Source organism: Melanotaenia boesemani, chromosome 6 (assembly GCF_017639745.1).
Source record: "Melanotaenia boesemani isolate fMelBoe1 chromosome 6, fMelBoe1.pri, whole genome shotgun sequence".
NCBI lineage: Eukaryota > Metazoa > Chordata > Actinopteri > Atheriniformes > Melanotaeniidae > Melanotaenia > Melanotaenia boesemani.
In genome coordinates this window covers 21,609,226-21,627,883 of record NC_055687.1, presented here as the reverse complement: position 1 = coordinate 21,627,883, position 18,658 = coordinate 21,609,226, and the positions used below count along the sequence as shown (strand labels likewise).

The following is an 18,658-nucleotide window of genomic DNA, read 5'->3' as shown; positions in this document are numbered from 1 at the left end:
CCTTGGGGGGCTGTTTTAATGACATGCACCGAACTAATCCCGCTTTCTCCCGCTCTCTATTCTTTCCATTACTATGTTTGCACAGAAGAATAAAAGAGTAAATAGTTTTGTGCTGTCTTCACCAGTCTGTATGTTGATGATACAGCCTGAGGAGCTATAGCTGGGGGAAAAGACTCTAGGCAATAGCAGGAAGCTGACATGGCCCTCCATTGTCCTATTCTCTTTCATTTCCTCCCCGGATCCTCCGACTGCCCCAGAGGAAGACAAGGTGAGGATGTGCAGAGACAGACACAAGGAGAGAGTGAAGACAAAAAGAGGATGGGCAGAGGTAAAAATAGAACTGGAAGAAGCTGAGTGCCATCAACAGTTTGCTACCTGGCCACTGTGGCTTCCTGTGTTGAGCCTGTACCGGCACGCACATCCAGTAAAGTTGCTAACAGCTGATAACAACGCCTCAGGACGCACTGCCAAGTTCTTTATCTGTGTTTACCCGTATGGCAAAGCTGATTAGAGACATGTTAGTCCATTGTTTCTTCTTTCCTTCCAGTTTCTTCTTCGGTAAAAGTAGGGGAGGTGGGGTAGAGGGAGGATATGAAGAAGGACAGAAAGACAATGACACATGTGCATGACAGGTCTTTAGGATGTGGCTAAGAAAAGACTTCATTCATTATTGTTTGTGCATGCCTGCATAGTTGAGAAATTAGTACATATTAAAAGTTTTCCTACAAGAAACGTTTAAAAGATCAGCCTTTAACCATTTACTCTAGCATGTCTAGGATATACATACAGCTAAAGCTAAAGCAAATATTAGACCTCTGCATTTAATTTGTTGCAACATGTGAATCCCAAAATGTGCAGATACAGGACACAATGCAACATCTGACAAGAAAACCGTTATATAAAACTCATATGGGAATTCAAACAGACCTAAAAATACCCATTTCTTTGCCATAACTGTGTCTCCTTGATAATACAAGAGACTTGTGTTAAAGACTCAGCTGTGTTTGGATTCTGCTTTGTCTGCACTATAATTCACCTCACATCTCACACCCTTCTTTGGCTGGCTGAGACTCATGCCTCCAAACTTTCTACTTTATCTCCAGTCTTGTTTATCATTAGCGGCAGACAGAAGAACTGGGCATGACAGATTATAAAGGAAAAAGTAAAGGAAGAGAAAGAGAGTGTGTCCATAATTGTGTGGGTTTGTGTGCTTTTGCATGACAAGAGTAACAAGATGGAGAAAAAGTTAACAATGCTCAGCGCTTTTCTTCTGTTTACTCGCTTAATCACCAAGACACTGGTGACACATCCAAGTCTTATCCCTGCTGACATCTTCTCCCACCGCCCTCATCTTAAACTGTGCTTCCCCCTGCCCATCCTGACTCCCTCTGCAGGAATTCAAAGAGTGCAGAGCATCAGTTCATAAAATACGCACAGCTCCTTAAAACAAACCTCTGGGGCTCTGTTGTCTCTATGTCCGCAAGCAAAGCTGTGTTCCATGAAGAAAAATAAATCTCAAATGTTTTTGGTAACAGGAAAAGAAAGGTTGACAGGGCGAGGAGGAGTGCACTCTGACAGGGTTAATCTCTTCCTTAGCTTTATTTTAGTTCCATGTTAGAAACTGTGTGAGCCTGTATGAGGTATGATTGTGAACGGGGGCTTTCACAACCTTTTGTGAAACTCATGCTTCCTGCCTCTGGCCCATTGAACAGTTTCGCTCTCATGTCTTCATGTTTCATGGTCGCATATTCTGTAACCAGGCAAAAGAGCTGTGAGAAGAAGCAAGGTGGAAAATTTCCCCCAACGTTTCTCTATTTTGAGACAGGAGTTGCGACACAACTTAAGAGGAATGGAGAGAAACTTGTAATCTCAGCTCACAGCCTTTGAACTTGGCCCGATGAGGCGCAGGCGACCCAAAGCAAAAGGTTCCAAAGAAGAGCTCAGTGAAGATTACTCAGAATACTGATGCAGTGTAGAATCCAATTCCTCTGGGAGCCCTCTGAGAAAGTAAATTATCTCTGTTGTGGAAGACTACATACATACAAATGTATGCCATACATAAATTTTAAAGAGAAGCCATGAGCTGTGGTCAAATTTTGAAAGTACAAATACATTAATGAATGCAACCACATTTGTGCATCTGTGACTGTATAAAAAAAAGTGAGACAGTAAATGAGGTCTAGGGTCTCTTAGGTTCTCATTAGGACAGCTGTTACCATTTTCATTATTTGTGTGTATTTGTGGGAGAGAGAGAGGGAGTGGGAAGTTGTGTGTGTGCATATGTACATTGGGGTTGAGGTCAGCGGGAGGGGGTATGCCACTGTCTGGCTACAGCTTCTTCACATCCAGCTGTTGCAAGTCTGTCAGTGAGCTGAGGTTTACTGGTCTCATATCCCTCCCCCGAGCTTTGAATAATGACAAAACCATGTGGAACCAGGTCTGGGGGTGAGGATGTATGCACAGCAAATGGCTATTTGGACATGCTCTTGCCATTTGCTAAGAAGTAGTGAAACTGTGATTTTAGAAAGAAACTACAAACACTGCATTATGGTTAAGGAAAAAAACATAAAGAAAGAGATTTTGATTTTATTATTCTATCTTTTGTCGCTCCAAGAGGACATGTGTGTCAAGCTGTATCCTAACATTTAAATAGAATTTTGTCTCAAAATGTTATCACTATGCATAGTTACACTGAAAAACACTATCAACGTGTTAATTGCTAAAGCGTTTTTATTTGTGAATGAGTAATAAAAAAGGCTGGTATTGTTAATGGTATTTACATGTCCATGTCATTCTTAAATGATTCTACTGCCGAATGGCTTCGATAATTTGTTTCACATGGTGATGCACAGATCACACACAAAACTGGAAAAAAGCCATAAAACATTTTTTTTTTTACTCTCAAGAAGACGTTGATTTTATGTAATTTATCCAAGGTATTGCAAATCACTATGCATGCCTTTTCCCACAAAGATAGCAAACGAAGTCCGTTATGCAAACACAAAGCAGCAAAAGGTGGTGGTGGTGTGTTGGGAGGGTGAGACAGGTGCTTTGTGTCTCTGCTTGTTTCAAGAAAAACAAACGTTCTCTCACTCTTATCCCTTACTCTCTCACTGTCCCCTTTCCCTCCCTTCATCACTCTCCATCTGCCTTGTTCCATCACAAATGCCTGCACCTTTTGTCTGTTAAAGAGGAGAAATAAACTTCAGATCCGCATATATCAAAACAGTGGGAACTCCTTTGAGCTTTCCATTAATGGAAATCAGTGCGGAGAGCGCTGGCTAACTTGAGGGGCAAAATGCGGAGCTCACTGCCGCTTTCATGACTTGTTTTCTTCAAACCACTTTCCATTCTGTGTTGCATCCTCGTTTCTTGTTCTTTTTTATTATTATTATTTTAAATTTGTGAATAGATGCATTCGCACAGAAAGACGCCCAAAGCCTGCTGTCATCAATTCCTTAGATCACCACTTATCATCAGCTACAAGTTTAACTTTCAGTTCTTGCACCCTGAAACCGTAACCCTGCGCCCACTCTTCACTAAACTAAAACAGAAACGCGCCACTCTCAGATGTCCCGTATTTCCATGAGCAGAAAACAACCATTGCAAACATGAAATACACAGTGCCATTATTCATCATTGCAGAAAGTGAAGACACCCCCCCCACCTCCCCCAGACCTAAACATTTCTAAACTAATAATTAAACATGTATCGGCAATTAACAGCAGTGAAATGTAGCACTGCAGCAGATCAGCTGCCTCTGTAGCAGCGCACTGAGCTGCTTGACGCAGCGCCAGTACGGAGCGCAATCCATCCTCTCTAGTAAAATAAGACCTGCACGGTAAATAATTAACAAAACACAAAAACCATTTCTTACCTGTGGTCATAAGGCAAAATATGAGGTATAGAGAATACATTTTAGTAGCCTTGGTCGCCGACTGTGTAGCCTGGAAAGATTCTTGCTCCGTCTAAGCGACCGAGCAGGTTGGGTCTGCCGCGGCACCAAGATCAGGATCACCGGACGGACAAGCGCGCAAAGATTCGTCTATAATAGCGTCCACGTTAGATAGATGACTCTGAATGGTCCAAGCAGTTTACAAACTCTCATTTAACAGTGCATCTCCATAGTTGATAACTTTCCTTCTGCACCAGCGTCAACTCCCTGTCTCTGTGGCACACAGCCTTTGCCCGTTTCTGTGCTCTTTAGCAGTCCATTAGTGAGTCAAGCGCTTTAGTCAAGCTTCGTCCACAGTCCACTTTTTTAGCCTGCTTGAACATGTTGGGCTCGGAAGCGATCTGTTTTCCACCACAGTGCGCAATGATAACCCCGCTGAAGTTGTCTCTCGCCCCTCAGCTGGAGTATCTCACTCTGTTCCCACTGAGACACGCTCACTCTCACTACCTCCTCTCTCACGCGCGCTTCCCCGGCGAGTCTCCTCGTTTTACTTTTCACTCCCTCTTGCCAATTGGAAATACGCACTGACAGTCATCTGGTGGTGGGGTTCACCAAAATCTGGCAGTGGCTGACTCCCTGTTTCAGATGCTTGCTGGGGATGGGGCAGCGGCCCCCGCCCCCAGGTGGATGCGATTGGTTGAGCGAGGAGGATGCTTTAAACAGTAAATCTGAGTTAAATGACTGTCTTAACATTTTAGGGTGGGAAGATGCTTGAATTCTATTAATCTGCTGAATATAATGATGAAGACGCGACTGTTTTGAAAGAAAATACAGACTGCTGCGGTGATCTGGGGATTTCTTTTCTTTAAATTATTCCAAGTGAGCTTCAACATCGTGCAAGTGTAGCTTTACTGTGCCAAGGTCTAAAAGCATTCATTCATTTTTTTTAATTTTTGCTGTAAATGACTCAGACTGTAATCTTTTATGTGGTCTTGAACAGTAGTTCTCCGGGCTTTCTGGAGGTCTTTAAAGTTTTTCTTAAGGTATTTGGATTGAAAAGAAGTTAAAAAGCATGAGTCATTGTACTTGTAGATTTTCAGAGAAATGTTTGATTTTTTCTGTGTGTGTGTGTGTTAACTTCCCTAACACTGACGCAGGCCCCCTTAAGAACAATAAATCCGGACTCTAGGGATGAAATAGAGTTTTTTTTTTTTTTTGGAAAAACACAATTTGTTACCATTTTTGTTGCATCAACCAATATTGGCAAGGGTAAGACAGTTTGACAGCATCAACAAGCTGATTCCCAAAAAGATATGAACTGATAGCTTGCCATGCCCCACACAGTGTGTAGCATGTCTTAAACAATTTGAGGAAACTGGACAAGTGGAGGATAAATGAGGACCTGAAACAGGACCTGATCGTTGCACCTAATCCTTTATTAGATCCATTTACTGTTTTCTGAAGCTTCATCAGAAATGGTCTCCATGGAAGGGTGGCTGTCAAGAAGTCATTCTTAAGGACAGGAAACACGCAGAAAAGGCTGAGGTATGCCAAATTACACAAGGATGGACTAAAATTCTTAAATTCATGAGCCTGAACTCAACATTATTGAAGCTGTGTAGGATCATCCCAAAGAGCTATTTCAGAAGATTACTTTAACAAATTACAAGAAAACTTGTTGTGCTGAAGAGTAAACATTGTCATATCACAACTTTGAAGCTTGTAAAAAATCTGTTTCTTAAAAAAGTTCAGCCTTTAAATTCAAGTTATTTAAATTCAGTTTATCCTGTTACTGCTGCTTCTCGATCTAAAGGGATTCCATTTGTTAAAATGCAGTTGCACAGCATATGCCATTTATAATTGCTTATAATTTCACTATTCAGAAAGTCTTCCATCTTCTCAATAAAGTTACAGAAAATGCTTCCCTTTGACCAAATGTGGATCAGTTATAGCATCTCACCCATTCCTTTCTATTCAGCACAGTTTGATAAGAAGATAATCAAATATGTATCATTTGCCTCATATCATGATTGTTTCACCCAAAAACCTTACACTAACCTTTAACCTAATTAGTCATTAATTAATGGGTAAGGAACCTATCAATAACCCTATTTTAGTTGATGAATGTAATTATCTCTTGTTTACTCAGCTTGACCAGAACATTTAAGCCATTTAATAAGCCACACATCACTGTTTCAGTCATCTTGGCAAATGTGAGTATTTAGTTTTTGATACAGCACAAACTCAAAACCAAGTCCAAAAACTATAAAAGATAAGTCCATAATTGGTTTATTCAGTTAATGCTATTTCAGTGCCATGCAGTGGGCATTAAAATGAACAGAGGAGAACAAAATCATTATCATATTCTAACAAAAGCTTAGGCTTTTATAAGAGATTAAAACACTGCAGTCTATCATTTGCCTGTGGCTGTTTGTAGGCTTGTTCTTTGATGTTGTTCATTACTTATTAAAGGGTCTATTGATTAGCCAAAAAAAATAAAATAAAATAAAATAAAATAATACACGTTGCAGTCATCTGGTTAATCAGCCTTTCAATTGTATATTGTATCAAACAACGACTCAAGCTAATTTAATGTTAACACCACCTGCATTCACAAACATACACACATGCCCTCCTAACTCATCCAGGTGGTTAGAGCTTCATAAGACTGTGAAAAATTCATCAAAGGGCGTAGACTTGGACACTAAGGACTCCAGCATGTGGATTCCAGAAAAAAACATCAACCTCACATACACTCAGGCGCCTCTGCAAAAAAGTGGCTTTCTTCTTGACATTTCACACTGCATTTAATTAAACACTGAACCACACAGTGATTAGGGTTCACTCCTCATGAGGGTTCCCCCCAAACAGTAGTTTTCAAACCCAGGGGCTGGCCTTCCTGTTTATTGCCTCCCTGTAATGCAAACATAAGGGTCCCCTGCCAGTAAACACATGTTGATGGAAGAAACAGCTTGCACAGCTGGGAAGCCAACCCAGGTTAGTGTGACTGAGCACATGGGTAAATGAGCGTGCCTGAATGTGTTTCTCTGTGTGTGTGTTTTCATGTGCATTTATGTGCAGGAACAGAAACTTGTTTGTTGTTTTGCATTTATGTCAGATTGCAGTTTAAGCTGGATATGGATGCTTAAATGTGCGAGAGGGTGATCAAAAGGAAACAGTTGTCAATCACAGACACACAAAAACATATGTGCGAGTATGAAACTGTCAATGAGTAACTGAAGGCAGGGTTTGGGTGAGCAGTAAAACAGCAGGGCACCTCCACCAGTTGTGCTGTGATAATAAAATCAGCATCCATTGTGTAAAGTCTGTCACTAGGCATGATGCTGGGATTGAAATGCATGAGCTCCCATGGCTCACACAGATGGACAGATAGATGAGGGCAAAACAGATGACGCATGCACCAGCATCCATTTGAGCCAATAGTCTTAATTATATTGGCCTCAGTAGCATCAAAAGGAGGGTGCCCAAACTCCCTGAGCTTTTGAGTGTGTGAATAATTTATAAATAAAAAGGGGGTTTTCAGCTGTGGGTTTATTAATAATAAATATGGTTTGATATTTACTAAACTGTTCAGAGGGAGAAAGGGGTGACAGTTAAGACATCGTTTGCATGGTAATTGTAAGGGGGTGATAAATAAGGCATGAAGCAGAGATATATGGAAATCTGATTCACAGGGAAATGAGAATAATTTAACAAAATATTATCCCGGTCCCTGTTTGACCCGGGGTCAATTAAGAAAGAGATGTCAGTCATGGTGAGAGGCACTTTGGGTCTTAGAATCACAAACCCTTGCTTTCTCTTTTGTCTGGTTTAATAGTGGATAACATTCAAGTGAAGGAAAAATGAATTCATACTGACACAAACCATGTGTGTGTGTTTGCTTTTTGAACAAATATTAAACTGAATAAATTCAACCTCATTATAACTAACAGGAAAAAAAAGAGATGTTTCCCTCTCAAAGGAAACTTGACAAAACCTTAGATTTTGAGGAATGCAGTTTTTGTTTTGTTTCAAAACCCTCCAACGTTTTGGGAAAACCCCACAGTTTTAAGAGAAAATGTTAATTCTGCATAGCCTACCATGGGTGGCTCGTCTGTTAAAGCAAATGGGCATCAATTACTCAAAAATGTGGTCTCATAGAATGATATAAAGTAAGCTTTACTTCTTAATATGGTGCCCTGTGTTGGAAGCACATGATGTGTTAAGATTATATTTTGGTAACATAGAAAAGGTGAATCTCTCCTCCATGCAGTGGCTGACGACACTGCTGCCTCTGTGATAAGGTCAAAGATTTGTGCAGTAGAAGGGAGATCAAATTGAGGTCCACTGTGGTTTTTCAGGTAACACTGGTCTTATCAACCTGCATCTTTATTTAAACCAAACCAAGCATAGATCGAACAGTGACTAATGTAATGTTCTTTATCTTGTTAAGCTTTGTTTAACTCAGTGACAAACAGGAGAGGGAAATGATACAGCTATATTTGATAGAATATTTACATTATATAAATATGACATCATAATATTGTATAAATATTTTTATAGAATAGATAAAAACAAAAAAACTAATTAAAAAGTCAAATAATATTAAACATTACTGTACATGTCTGTAGAAGTGAAATATTGTATGTGAAAAAATGTGGCACTTTGGTTTTTGGTAATTTGTACAGGGAGGGAAAAAGTATTCAAAAGGGTTTCATTGAGTAATAGTTTACCTGCAGGACTATAAAAAACAGAACAAAATCCAAAAGGGTAACCCTTTATTGGAGTTTTTCCAAGCAGTTTTAGAGCTAATTATCCATGCAAGACTTGAGCAATGTGGACTTTGGTCTTATTTCTTTCCTTGTTTAAGGGCTCCTATATGTCAAGCTGACAATCGGTCACTGGTATTTGTTTTTCTTGTGTTTTTTCAGGGTGTGCTAACTTTTGCCTTTGTCATTGTTGCCATCTTTGTTTCTTATTCTTTTTCTTTTAGTTGATTTATCTGAGAGATCTCTTTTATTCGGACTGGCTATTCAAAGTAGAAAATTACTGCCAAACAAGGGAGGTAGAGACAACAGAAGGCAAAAGACTTTCTTAATATGCCAAAAAACTTTTTTCCCATTTGTCATTTTTATTTCCTAAAAACAGGCAGCTCTTTTAGAGCAACATGGCTATATGGAGTAAAGGAACTGAAAACTGATTATCATGACTCAGCTCCATGTGACAAAAAACTCAAAGCATGCAGCGCTTACATTTTTGTCCATTGCTTACATACAGACTTGCTGTCTGATGGCGTCTTTGTGGTTTGTTCATATGATATTTTGTTTCCCCACTTGCTGGTGACACAAGGAGACCCAGCAAGGGGCCACTGGCTGCTGGTTCTTCATGGTGGTTTGGTGTTAAGAGCCTTAGGGGTTTTAAAGCAACACTTGAGTATTTAGTCTCAGTCTCAGTGTTTTTCCTCCATGAAGGTAAGAAGTTTTTAAACTGCTATTTTAGTCACAACAGAACATAGAAAACATATCAAATGTTGAATGTGAGACATTTAGCTAATTTAAACTGTATAAATATCACAAAAAGTATGACTATGTTATTATTGATGGAGGCAGAGTCCAATTATTATTTAAAACAAGCTGCACCCCCCCCCGCCCCCCCCCCACTGTTTTGTCTTAAAAACCACACACTACTATTTTTTCCTTAACTGAGTCTTGGGGTTTGTAATATTCTGTTAGACTGGCTACCATCCTGCTCTAAATACCATATTGCAGTGTTTTGCCTGCTAGAGGGGCCTAAGGTTTATGCTACCTTCCATATGAGAAACATTACACCAGCTTTTACTGTAATTGTGATATTGAATGTAAGGCTGATCTGTGTCAACCATAACTCTAAATGCCGCTACAAGCTCATAACTCATAAGGACATATACCTTTGCTAGGCAGTGGTATCCATCTGCCCAGCTCGTGAGCAATTCAAAATCTGTCTCCTCTACTCCATTCCAATAATGTGACGTCAGTCCACTGCACCGGTTTGAAATTTGCAATTAAGCATTTTCTTTATGTGTGATTGACGAGCAGGAGGAGAGCCATTAAAGCCTAACATGGACCTGGGGCTTGCTCTGAAGTCTATAGGACTATTTCCAGGCTCATATAAAATCTATGTCCTCTGCCCTAATGTCAGAATATGATTCTGGCCACCCATGGATTCTGTTTTTGTCTGTAATGAAAGTCTCTCCGGGGATCAGCTTGAGGGATTCTTTTCTTCAGGGGTCAAGGAGAGGTTGAGGCTTCTGGTTCAAACTGTGCTTAGAAAAGGGTGTGGATTACAGGAATGTGACCACTGCCCTCCGTTTTTCATATATGCATTACAGCAGCTGGAGACTGAAGTTTTGGCTGAAATGTTAGCATGTGAGCTCAGATGAAGACCGTTTTATTGTCATCTCATAAATGTGCTTCAGAATGACAGCATGAACAACTTCTTGTTTTCATTTTATGTGCATTTGAATTCTTTAATAAAGTGTATATTGCATTCTGAAACTGTAAGATTAGACTGACAGGGTCCTTGGCCAGCCTGACCATCTCTTCATGGATAAGTACAGCAGTAAGCTGTCTAAAATATTCATGCACCGATGCAGAGTTGTTGTCCCTTGATGGACCTCACCATGTGCAACATCTGTTCCTGATGTCATGGCGTGCTCCTGTGTGCCAGAAAAACCCCAATGGCGTCCACAGCATCTCTACTGCACTAAGCCATGTCCAGACACACACTGCTTCACTCAGCTATGATAAATATCTGAGACGACAACAGAGATCCAGTTGGCTGGACAGAACTATTGAACTCATCTGCTAATCCATACTCATAGATTTAGTCTCACACTGAGATCAGCAATTCTGCCATTCACTGATGAATGTGTCAGCTGATTGCTGGCTCTATCAACAGTTCATAATTATTTGGAGACAATTCCCGGATGAGTCCCTACATATTGGAATGAAGGAGTAGTGTTATGAAACAAAATACTTTGTAAGCTGGTAGCAAATTAAACTGCCAATGTGTTAATGCTATTAGCTCAATTACAATCTGGTGAATGCAACAGTATTCCACATTTTACTGTCACTGATGCAGCTACCCTACTTTAATCACTTCATAAAAAAGGCAAGTTAATGGTAAACAGACACATTGTTGAAGGAAATCCACAATTCATCCTGACCCCATATGGATATGACATGAAAAAGAGAATATAATTAGGAAATATGCAGAGTCAGCAGGACGAATTCTGTCCTGGATGCAGTGTCCATGCTGAGCCACAACTACAGTCACAGCTTCCTTCACCAGTGGGCTTGCCTTGCTGTCTTTTGACAATCACATGAATAGGCCTCGACTGGCTGCTTGTTTTGTGCCATGATCCCTTGCTGCTCATGCTGCTGAAAAAATAAATAACTGAGCTCTGCACCACTATAAATAATGGATGACTCGTCCACTGTCACTTTTCATAGCATGTCAAGCCACGGCCTGGCCATTATTAGGGTCTGTCTTCTCCTCTCTGGCTCTGACTCCAGTTTTGTTATTGTTCTGGTCGACTTGCCTGCACACCTCCTTGGCGGGTCGACTGTCAGTCTTTCTCTTCGTTGGTGCAGCTGATGGTTTCCACAAAGAAGGAATAGATTCTTTTGGAGCCTGAAACAGAATGGATGATGCAGCAAGGCTCAGCTAGACTAGCAACCTGCTCCAGGTATGCCTTGACCTGGAACAAGAAGGCACCCTGAGCTAAAATGTCACCCACCTGTGTGTGTTAGATGACCTGTGCTATAGTGCTGCCAGGCTTGTGGTTAGAGATTAACCTCCTCAATTTAAAAGAGACTGTCGCCCACAGACCAAATTAAGAACGTACAATGTTGCTTTAAAGTAAAAATAGAAAAAAAAAAAAAAAAAGCAGGTTTACGTCCCTGGTGCAAAAGAAGAGGCTACTGACTTACACAGACACATCATGCCCCAATCCACCCTTCTAGCAGGAGGAATCATAGATTATTTAAACACACAGCTGTGTCTGAGAAAAATGAATGAGGAACATCTGGCTGGAGGGGGAGAGAAAAATATGAGAAGGATTTAGATATTTGGCCAGTGTTAAACAAACATGAGGGTGTGCTGAGGAATTAGAGGAGGATGTTGTTTTATGGGAAGACACAAAGAAAATAAAACCTGTTATCACCCCCTTATCAGAATCAGCTCCCTGTTTGTTCAAGATGTGCTTCAGTGCCACCAGGCCAGGCCTGCGGCAAGTGTTGTCCACCAGCAGCTCTTGGTTCCACAGACAGAGAGAGTCTCTCCATCTGCACAGTAATAGTACCAAATCAAGGCCTGCAGCAAACAAACCCTGACAGATCCTCTCATTTGGGATTCACTTTGGGACAGCTGTGGTGCCATCCAAAAGGGGCGATGGAGAGGAGGAAGCCAGCACATAGTAATGTATGCAGAGTGTCTGCACGTCCTGGATGACAGCAACATGAGCGCTTGTCACAGGAGACATCAGCTCTACTTAGTCACAGTACTGCGGGGCAATCCATATGACTGCAGTGCTGTGCGAACTCTATTAATAGTTATCTACCTTTCAGGAGTTATTATGCTGAGTGAGGTATGACAGAGAAATATAATGGAAGAAGTCTCAAATGAGGGGCAGAAACAGGGTCTGTGGAGTGTCTTTTGTGCCTCTTGCGCCTTTACAACTAAAGAATCCTCCTCCAATCACCTCTCACCCTTTTTCTGTTTGCATGTGTGCCTGGCAGCCTGGTGCCAGACCCCTAGTTTGTGTGCAAGGCATAATAAGGATTAGTTATTGGGCAGAAATTGGAGAGAGATAGAAGGTGATGAAAAAAATCTATTCTTCCACCACAGGAACTTTCCCTGTGGTTTAGGAACTGTTGGAGACAGTAAAGCTGAATTTTAACAACAACGGGGACCTTTTCCAGGAACTGGGGTCTTTTATGAAGTCCTTTCACTGGCCCCCTCCATAGGGTATAAAAAGATTTTCAGTGAACAAATTTCAGACCCAAAAATGACTCTAGTAGAGAAGTAGTTATTTCAAAATTATCTAACTCCTTAGGGGTTAGGCCTGCATTATTTAACATTTCTGATCTATCAAGCATTTTCAGCATCTTGTTTGTTTTTCTGTCTCACTCATCTTGGGTTTAATATTAACAATAGCTCATGAAATTTGTTAGCCTTAAACTGTGCCACCGTGATAGTTGCTGTGTGTAAACAACATTAAAATAAATTTATGCTCATTTTAATCAACTGAAACGACACAGTACATCACATTACACAAACGCCTGTAATTGTGTGAGCTTCAGAAAGAATGAGAATAGGCAGTTGTAAATATGACAAAGATTTAAATGATAAAACATTAATCTCTGTTGCACAGCATTTATGTTTGAGACACAAACAAAACATCCTTAATCCATAAGTAACATTAGTAGCATTGTTTTAGTACAAGTGAAGCACACCTCCTAGTTTTACTGCTTTGTACACTTTAGCTGACTTGTATATCTTGGACCTCAACAGTGCATTTGAATTTTAGTAATGTTTTGAGAATGTGTCTTCAGTGAGCTTCCATTTCAGGAATAAGGATCTAAATAATATTACTTAAAACACCCAAAAGTTCACTTAGGGCTTGCACTTTCTGAAATTTCAATAATATTTGGCATAGGACTGGTATCTCTGAACTTTTATGATTTCATTATCTCAGGAATGGCCTCCCTGGATACCTTTTTATTGTCTTTCATCATGTCTGATCTACTGCGCACATGGAATGAAGAAATAGCTTTGGAATGTCTTAGATACTAATGTTTCTAAGACATTCTAACACTGAAGGATTGAAAGAGTCTAAGTACACACTCTTCATCTTGCTTCTATAAGGTAGAGCTAGAAATGAACTCCAATCAGCCCAACAAATGCAGGTGAAAATTCACTAGGGTGCGTATAAATGAAAAATTACTGATGAAAGGAGAAAAAATATCTAAACCTTACATGGCCCTGTGTGAAAAAGTGATTGCCCCCTAAACTTAATAACTGGTTGGGCCACCCTTAGCAGCAACAACTGCAATTAAGTATTTGCAATAACTTGCAAAGAGTCTTTTACAGCGCTGTAGAGCAATTTTAGCCCACTCATCTTTGCAGAATTGTTGTAATCCAGCCACATTGGAGGGTTTTTGAGTATGAACAGCATTTTAAGGTCATGCCACAGCATCTCAGTAGGATTCACGTCAGGACTTTGACTATGCCACTCCAAAGTCTTCATTTTGTTTTTCTTTTGCCATTCAGAAGTGGAATTGCTGGTGTGTTTTGGATCATTGTCCTGCTGCAGAACCCAAGTTTGTTTCAGCTTGAGGTCAGTAATAGATGCCTGGACATTCTCCTTCAGGATTGTTTGGTAGACAGCAGAATTCATGGTTCCATTTATCAAAACAAGTCTTCCAGTCCTGAAGCAGCAAAACTTCTCCAGACCATCACACTACCACCACCATATTTTACTGTTGGTATGATGTTCTTATTCTGAAATACAGTGTTACCTTTACACCAGATGTTATGGATCACACTCCTTCCAAAAGTATAACTTTTGTCTTGTCAGTCTACATAGTATTTTCCCAAGAATCTTGGGGACCATCAAGATGTTTTCTGGCAAAATTGAGACGAGCCTTAATGTCTTTTTGCTCAGTCTTGAACCTCTGCCATACAGGCCGTTTTGCCTACTCTCTTTCTTATGGTGGAGTCATGAAAACTGACCTTAACTGAAGCAAGTGAGATCTGCAGTTCTTTGGATGTTGTTGTGGATTGCTTTTGTGATCTCTTGGATGAGATGAGGTAATTTTAGTTGGCCGGCCACTCCTGAGAGCATTCAGCCCTTTCCCATGTTTTCACCATTTGTGGATAATGGCTCTCACTGTGGTCCACTGGAGTCCCAAAGCTTTAGAAATGGCTTTATAACCTTTTCCAGACTGATAGATCTCATTTACTTCTTTTGGAATTTCTTTGGCATGATGTCTAGCTTTTGAAGATTTTTAGTCTACTTCACTTTGTCAGGCAGGTCCTATCTAAGTGATTTCTTGATTAAGAACAGGTGTGGCAGTAATCAAGCCTAGGTATGGCAAGAGAAATTGAACTCAGGTGTGATAAACCACACTTAAGTTGTGCTTTAACAGGTGGGGCAATTACTTTTTCACACAGTATCATGTAGGTTTGAATAAATTTTTTTCCCCTTAATAATAAAAACCTTAATTTAAGAACTGCATTTTAAGGTTTACTTGTGTTGTGTTTGACTAATATTTAAATGTGTTTGATCTGAAACACTTAAGTGTGACAAACATACAAAAAAAGAGAAATCAGGAAGGGGGCAAACTCTTTTTCACACCACTGTATTCACTGGCTGCGTGATTACTTCAGTGTCATTTGAAGCCTCCTACCTCCCTGAACAAAGTGCTGAATGAGAAATGAAATTTGAAAAAAAATTATGTTGTCTACATTCAGAAGAGAAAATGTCGAAATGCGGTTTCTTGTTTCTCTTCAAGTTAAAGAAATTTAAAAAGTGGGCAGCTCGGGAGGAAGAGCAGTTGTCTGCCAAACTGAAAGTTGTTGGATCAGTTCCCCTTTTCCCAAGGCTTACATGCTGAAGTATCCCTAGGAAAGCCACCAAACCCCATGTTGTCTCCCAATGTGTCTATCATGTTATGAATGTGTGTAACAGAGCGAAGTTCTCTGTAAGTGTGTGCGTGAATATGACCTGCATTGTAAAACGCTTTGAGTGGTCAACATGACAAGAAAAGTGCTATATAAGTAGTGTCCATTTACCAAAGAATGGATTCGGTTACACTAATAATTTGGCTAATTTTCCCTGAAAAACTTAGTCCAGTGGAAACTCCAACTGGCTTTTAACTTTAGGAATCTACCTGCCACACTGGCTGCTGATCAAAAAAGTTAATTTATAGTCCTGCTAATAAGTTGTTGGTTTTTCGAGCTGCTCCTTGTTCACTCAGTTATCATTGAGACCCACTCAACATTTTTTTAGTGCCATTAGGCACCATTTTTGAAAACTGCTCAGATGAATATATTAAATCGACTGTCATAGCTGGAATACTAGCATCAAGGATTTTTGATTGTGCTTGGCAAATAAGCTCATCTCATTTCCAGTACTGACTTAATTACTCAATTTTCAAATCAGTCAATTACAAACACAACTTGAAACTCCTCCAAACTTAATGTTGTTGAAGTGCTGTCTGTTCCCCACTTTATATGCAGTAACTGTTGTGTTTTCTTCTACACCAAACTGTATTTACTCACAGGGCTGGAGAAGAGCAATTTGGTGTATTGTCATGTGCAAAAATGCAGTGTAAAAATTATCCGGCCATTGCTGTTTATTACATAGTGATGCAAATGCAGAAACACAAAGGTCTGGAAGAGCCTGGACAAATTATAATCCATGTTACTAAAGTTCTTGGTAGTTTGCCTTCAGCTAAAAAAACTATGTATTTTATTTTTAATAGGCAGGATGTGGAAAAAGGCATTTATTGATTAAAACTTGAATTTATTTATTGATTGAGAAAATTCCATTTACTAATGTTACATCATGTACTGGGTCTAACTATACACAGAGTTTATTCAGAAAAGGTTTTCCATTGGTCATTTTGGATCAGGATGTAAGGGCAAGGGGGAAAATGTGTGAGAAGGATAGATGGACCAGTTTAAAAATCAAGGTCTTGGCCATGATTAATTTTTCATCGCACTCCTAAATTAAAAATGTGGATGGTCATCACTTATTTGTAAAATTGTCTCAGCTCCGAAGATGAATGTCACATTGGTTTTGCAAAAGCTCAGGGGAGGCAACAGTTGGGGAGGAGGCGGGGGCGGGGGGGAGTTCAAAGACTGCTGATCCCACCAAATGCTCTGCAAAACTACCTTGTTTAAGGGGCTTTCACTCTAAATGGACTTGGTGGACTTTTACACTAAGTGGAGATGACAGGATTTAAAATGTAACATCTGGAAGGGCTTGGGTATACTTCATGTTCCTGCATGAATATAGCAAGGTATAAACAAAATATACCACAGCTTATGTACTGCATATCCCCCACTTAAGTCTAAAAAGCCTCTAAGTTAATACCCACATGATCTAAATTGATACCGTTCCTTTCACTGTAAGCATATGTACAGTATCTTTCCAGACCCACACACATTTGCAGTCATCTCATTAGATGTAAAATTATTCCATTGGATTTCCTCATATTTTTCGATAACTGTTGCTGTCTTCTTGTAACTCTTGCTATCCAACATTCCTTGATTTTCTGTCTTTGTGTTATTTTGGTGCTTCTTGGATTGAAAATGCCATGTCTGAAATAAATATGCAGCTAGACTAATCAACCTCCCATGGCTGTGCTTGTTGTGCCTCCTTTCCAAGATTTCTAAGATTAGAATTAAGTAGAGGGGGGAAGGAAAAGATAGAGTTGTGTTGCTTCTACCTTTTCAAAATTGCAAATGTGTAGATCTATGGATGAGTGCTTTGCCCACAGCTGCTAGCCAAAGGAGAGGGAGACACAAAGGTCCCTTGTGTTCAGGCCAAATGACGAGCCAAGAAAGAGAGCTAAAGATCTAGTACTGCATCTCAGCTGTCTTAAGGGTCGATATAATCTTTCCTCTCACTGAAGGAGCTTACAGCCCCTAATGTTCTTCCAAAGACAGGTCAGTAGTGGGTAATCAATGCTATGGAATACAAGAAGTGAAAAAAGATATAAAATATCCAGATTCCATTCTTATCTCTTAAGAAAAACAAAATGTCAAAAGCAGATCAGATTTTGTTGTTTCAAAAAGACAGCATGGACCCAAACTACTGCCATTAAAAACTTGTATCATGTTTTACTTTTACACATCTGGAGAAGTGATTCCTTTCACCTCATCTCCATCCAATAAGTTAAGGATAAACATCTGTTACAGGAGACGTCTTGGGAGATAAGAAAGCCTGATAAACTGTTTGTAAGAATGAGGTAAAAGCTGTTTTGATTAAAAAAAAAAATTAAGCTTGAGTTACCATTAAGTCTTCCCATGGTCTCCTAAAATTGCATAGTGGAGATCACAAAGTCAAACCATTTGTAGACAACATTTGAGGATTGTGGGTAGATTTAAAAACTTAGCCTAGTGGAAAATAAACAGGTATTTAATATGTCTGATAATCTTTATATCATAACTTTTCTTTTTCATATTGGCAACATGTATTTTGAGGAGAAAAAAAACAACAAAAAATGTAATCATACTGGAAGCATTTTATTGCATATGCCCATCCAGCTCATAGGGATTGCTTGAGTCCTGCAAATGAATAAATCATTTTCCTGCAAGACCAGTTCTAAAGAAGTTAGTTTGTGTATTGTTTGGGCTATTCTTTCTCTTATCAGCTCTATTATTAGATGGCCACTCACTCCCTGCAGTTGCCTTCCTTCCAGTATTTCCTGATTGCATTTTCATCCCTGTTCTTGTGTGCTCTGTATTTCCTTGGTAGTTCAGATATAAGACCACACCCTCACCATAATTAGAACTGTTTATAGAAAAACAAGATAAAAAAATGAAGTTTACCATTCCCCTGCCTCAAGCAACATGCTTAAAGCCTTTCTATGGACAACCATGTGATATACAGTGGAATGCAAACATTCTGTTTCCTACCATGAAGGTTTAATTAAATGAAACATGAACAGATTTTTTCTGAAGGCATTACATTAAAGACAAAACATTATTGTT

General features: G+C 39.7%; 1 protein-coding gene across 4 annotated transcripts in view; it reads right to left on the bottom strand.

The window, feature by feature from the left end:
* kirrel3l (kirre like nephrin family adhesion molecule 3, like) overlaps positions 1–4,502 on the bottom strand; it is a 36,648-nt gene extending 32,146 nt beyond the window's left edge. For all 4 annotated transcript variants that reach the window (XM_041988437.1, XM_041988439.1, XM_041988438.1 and 1 more), the window contains exon 1: positions 3,878–4,502. In XM_041988437.1, coding sequence (XP_041844371.1) covers positions 3,878–3,917 — 40 coding nt within the window. In that variant the 5' untranslated portion in view covers positions 3,918–4,502. The remainder of the gene's footprint in view (positions 1–3,877) is intronic.
* Between the last annotated feature and the right edge of the window lie 14,156 nt (positions 4,503–18,658).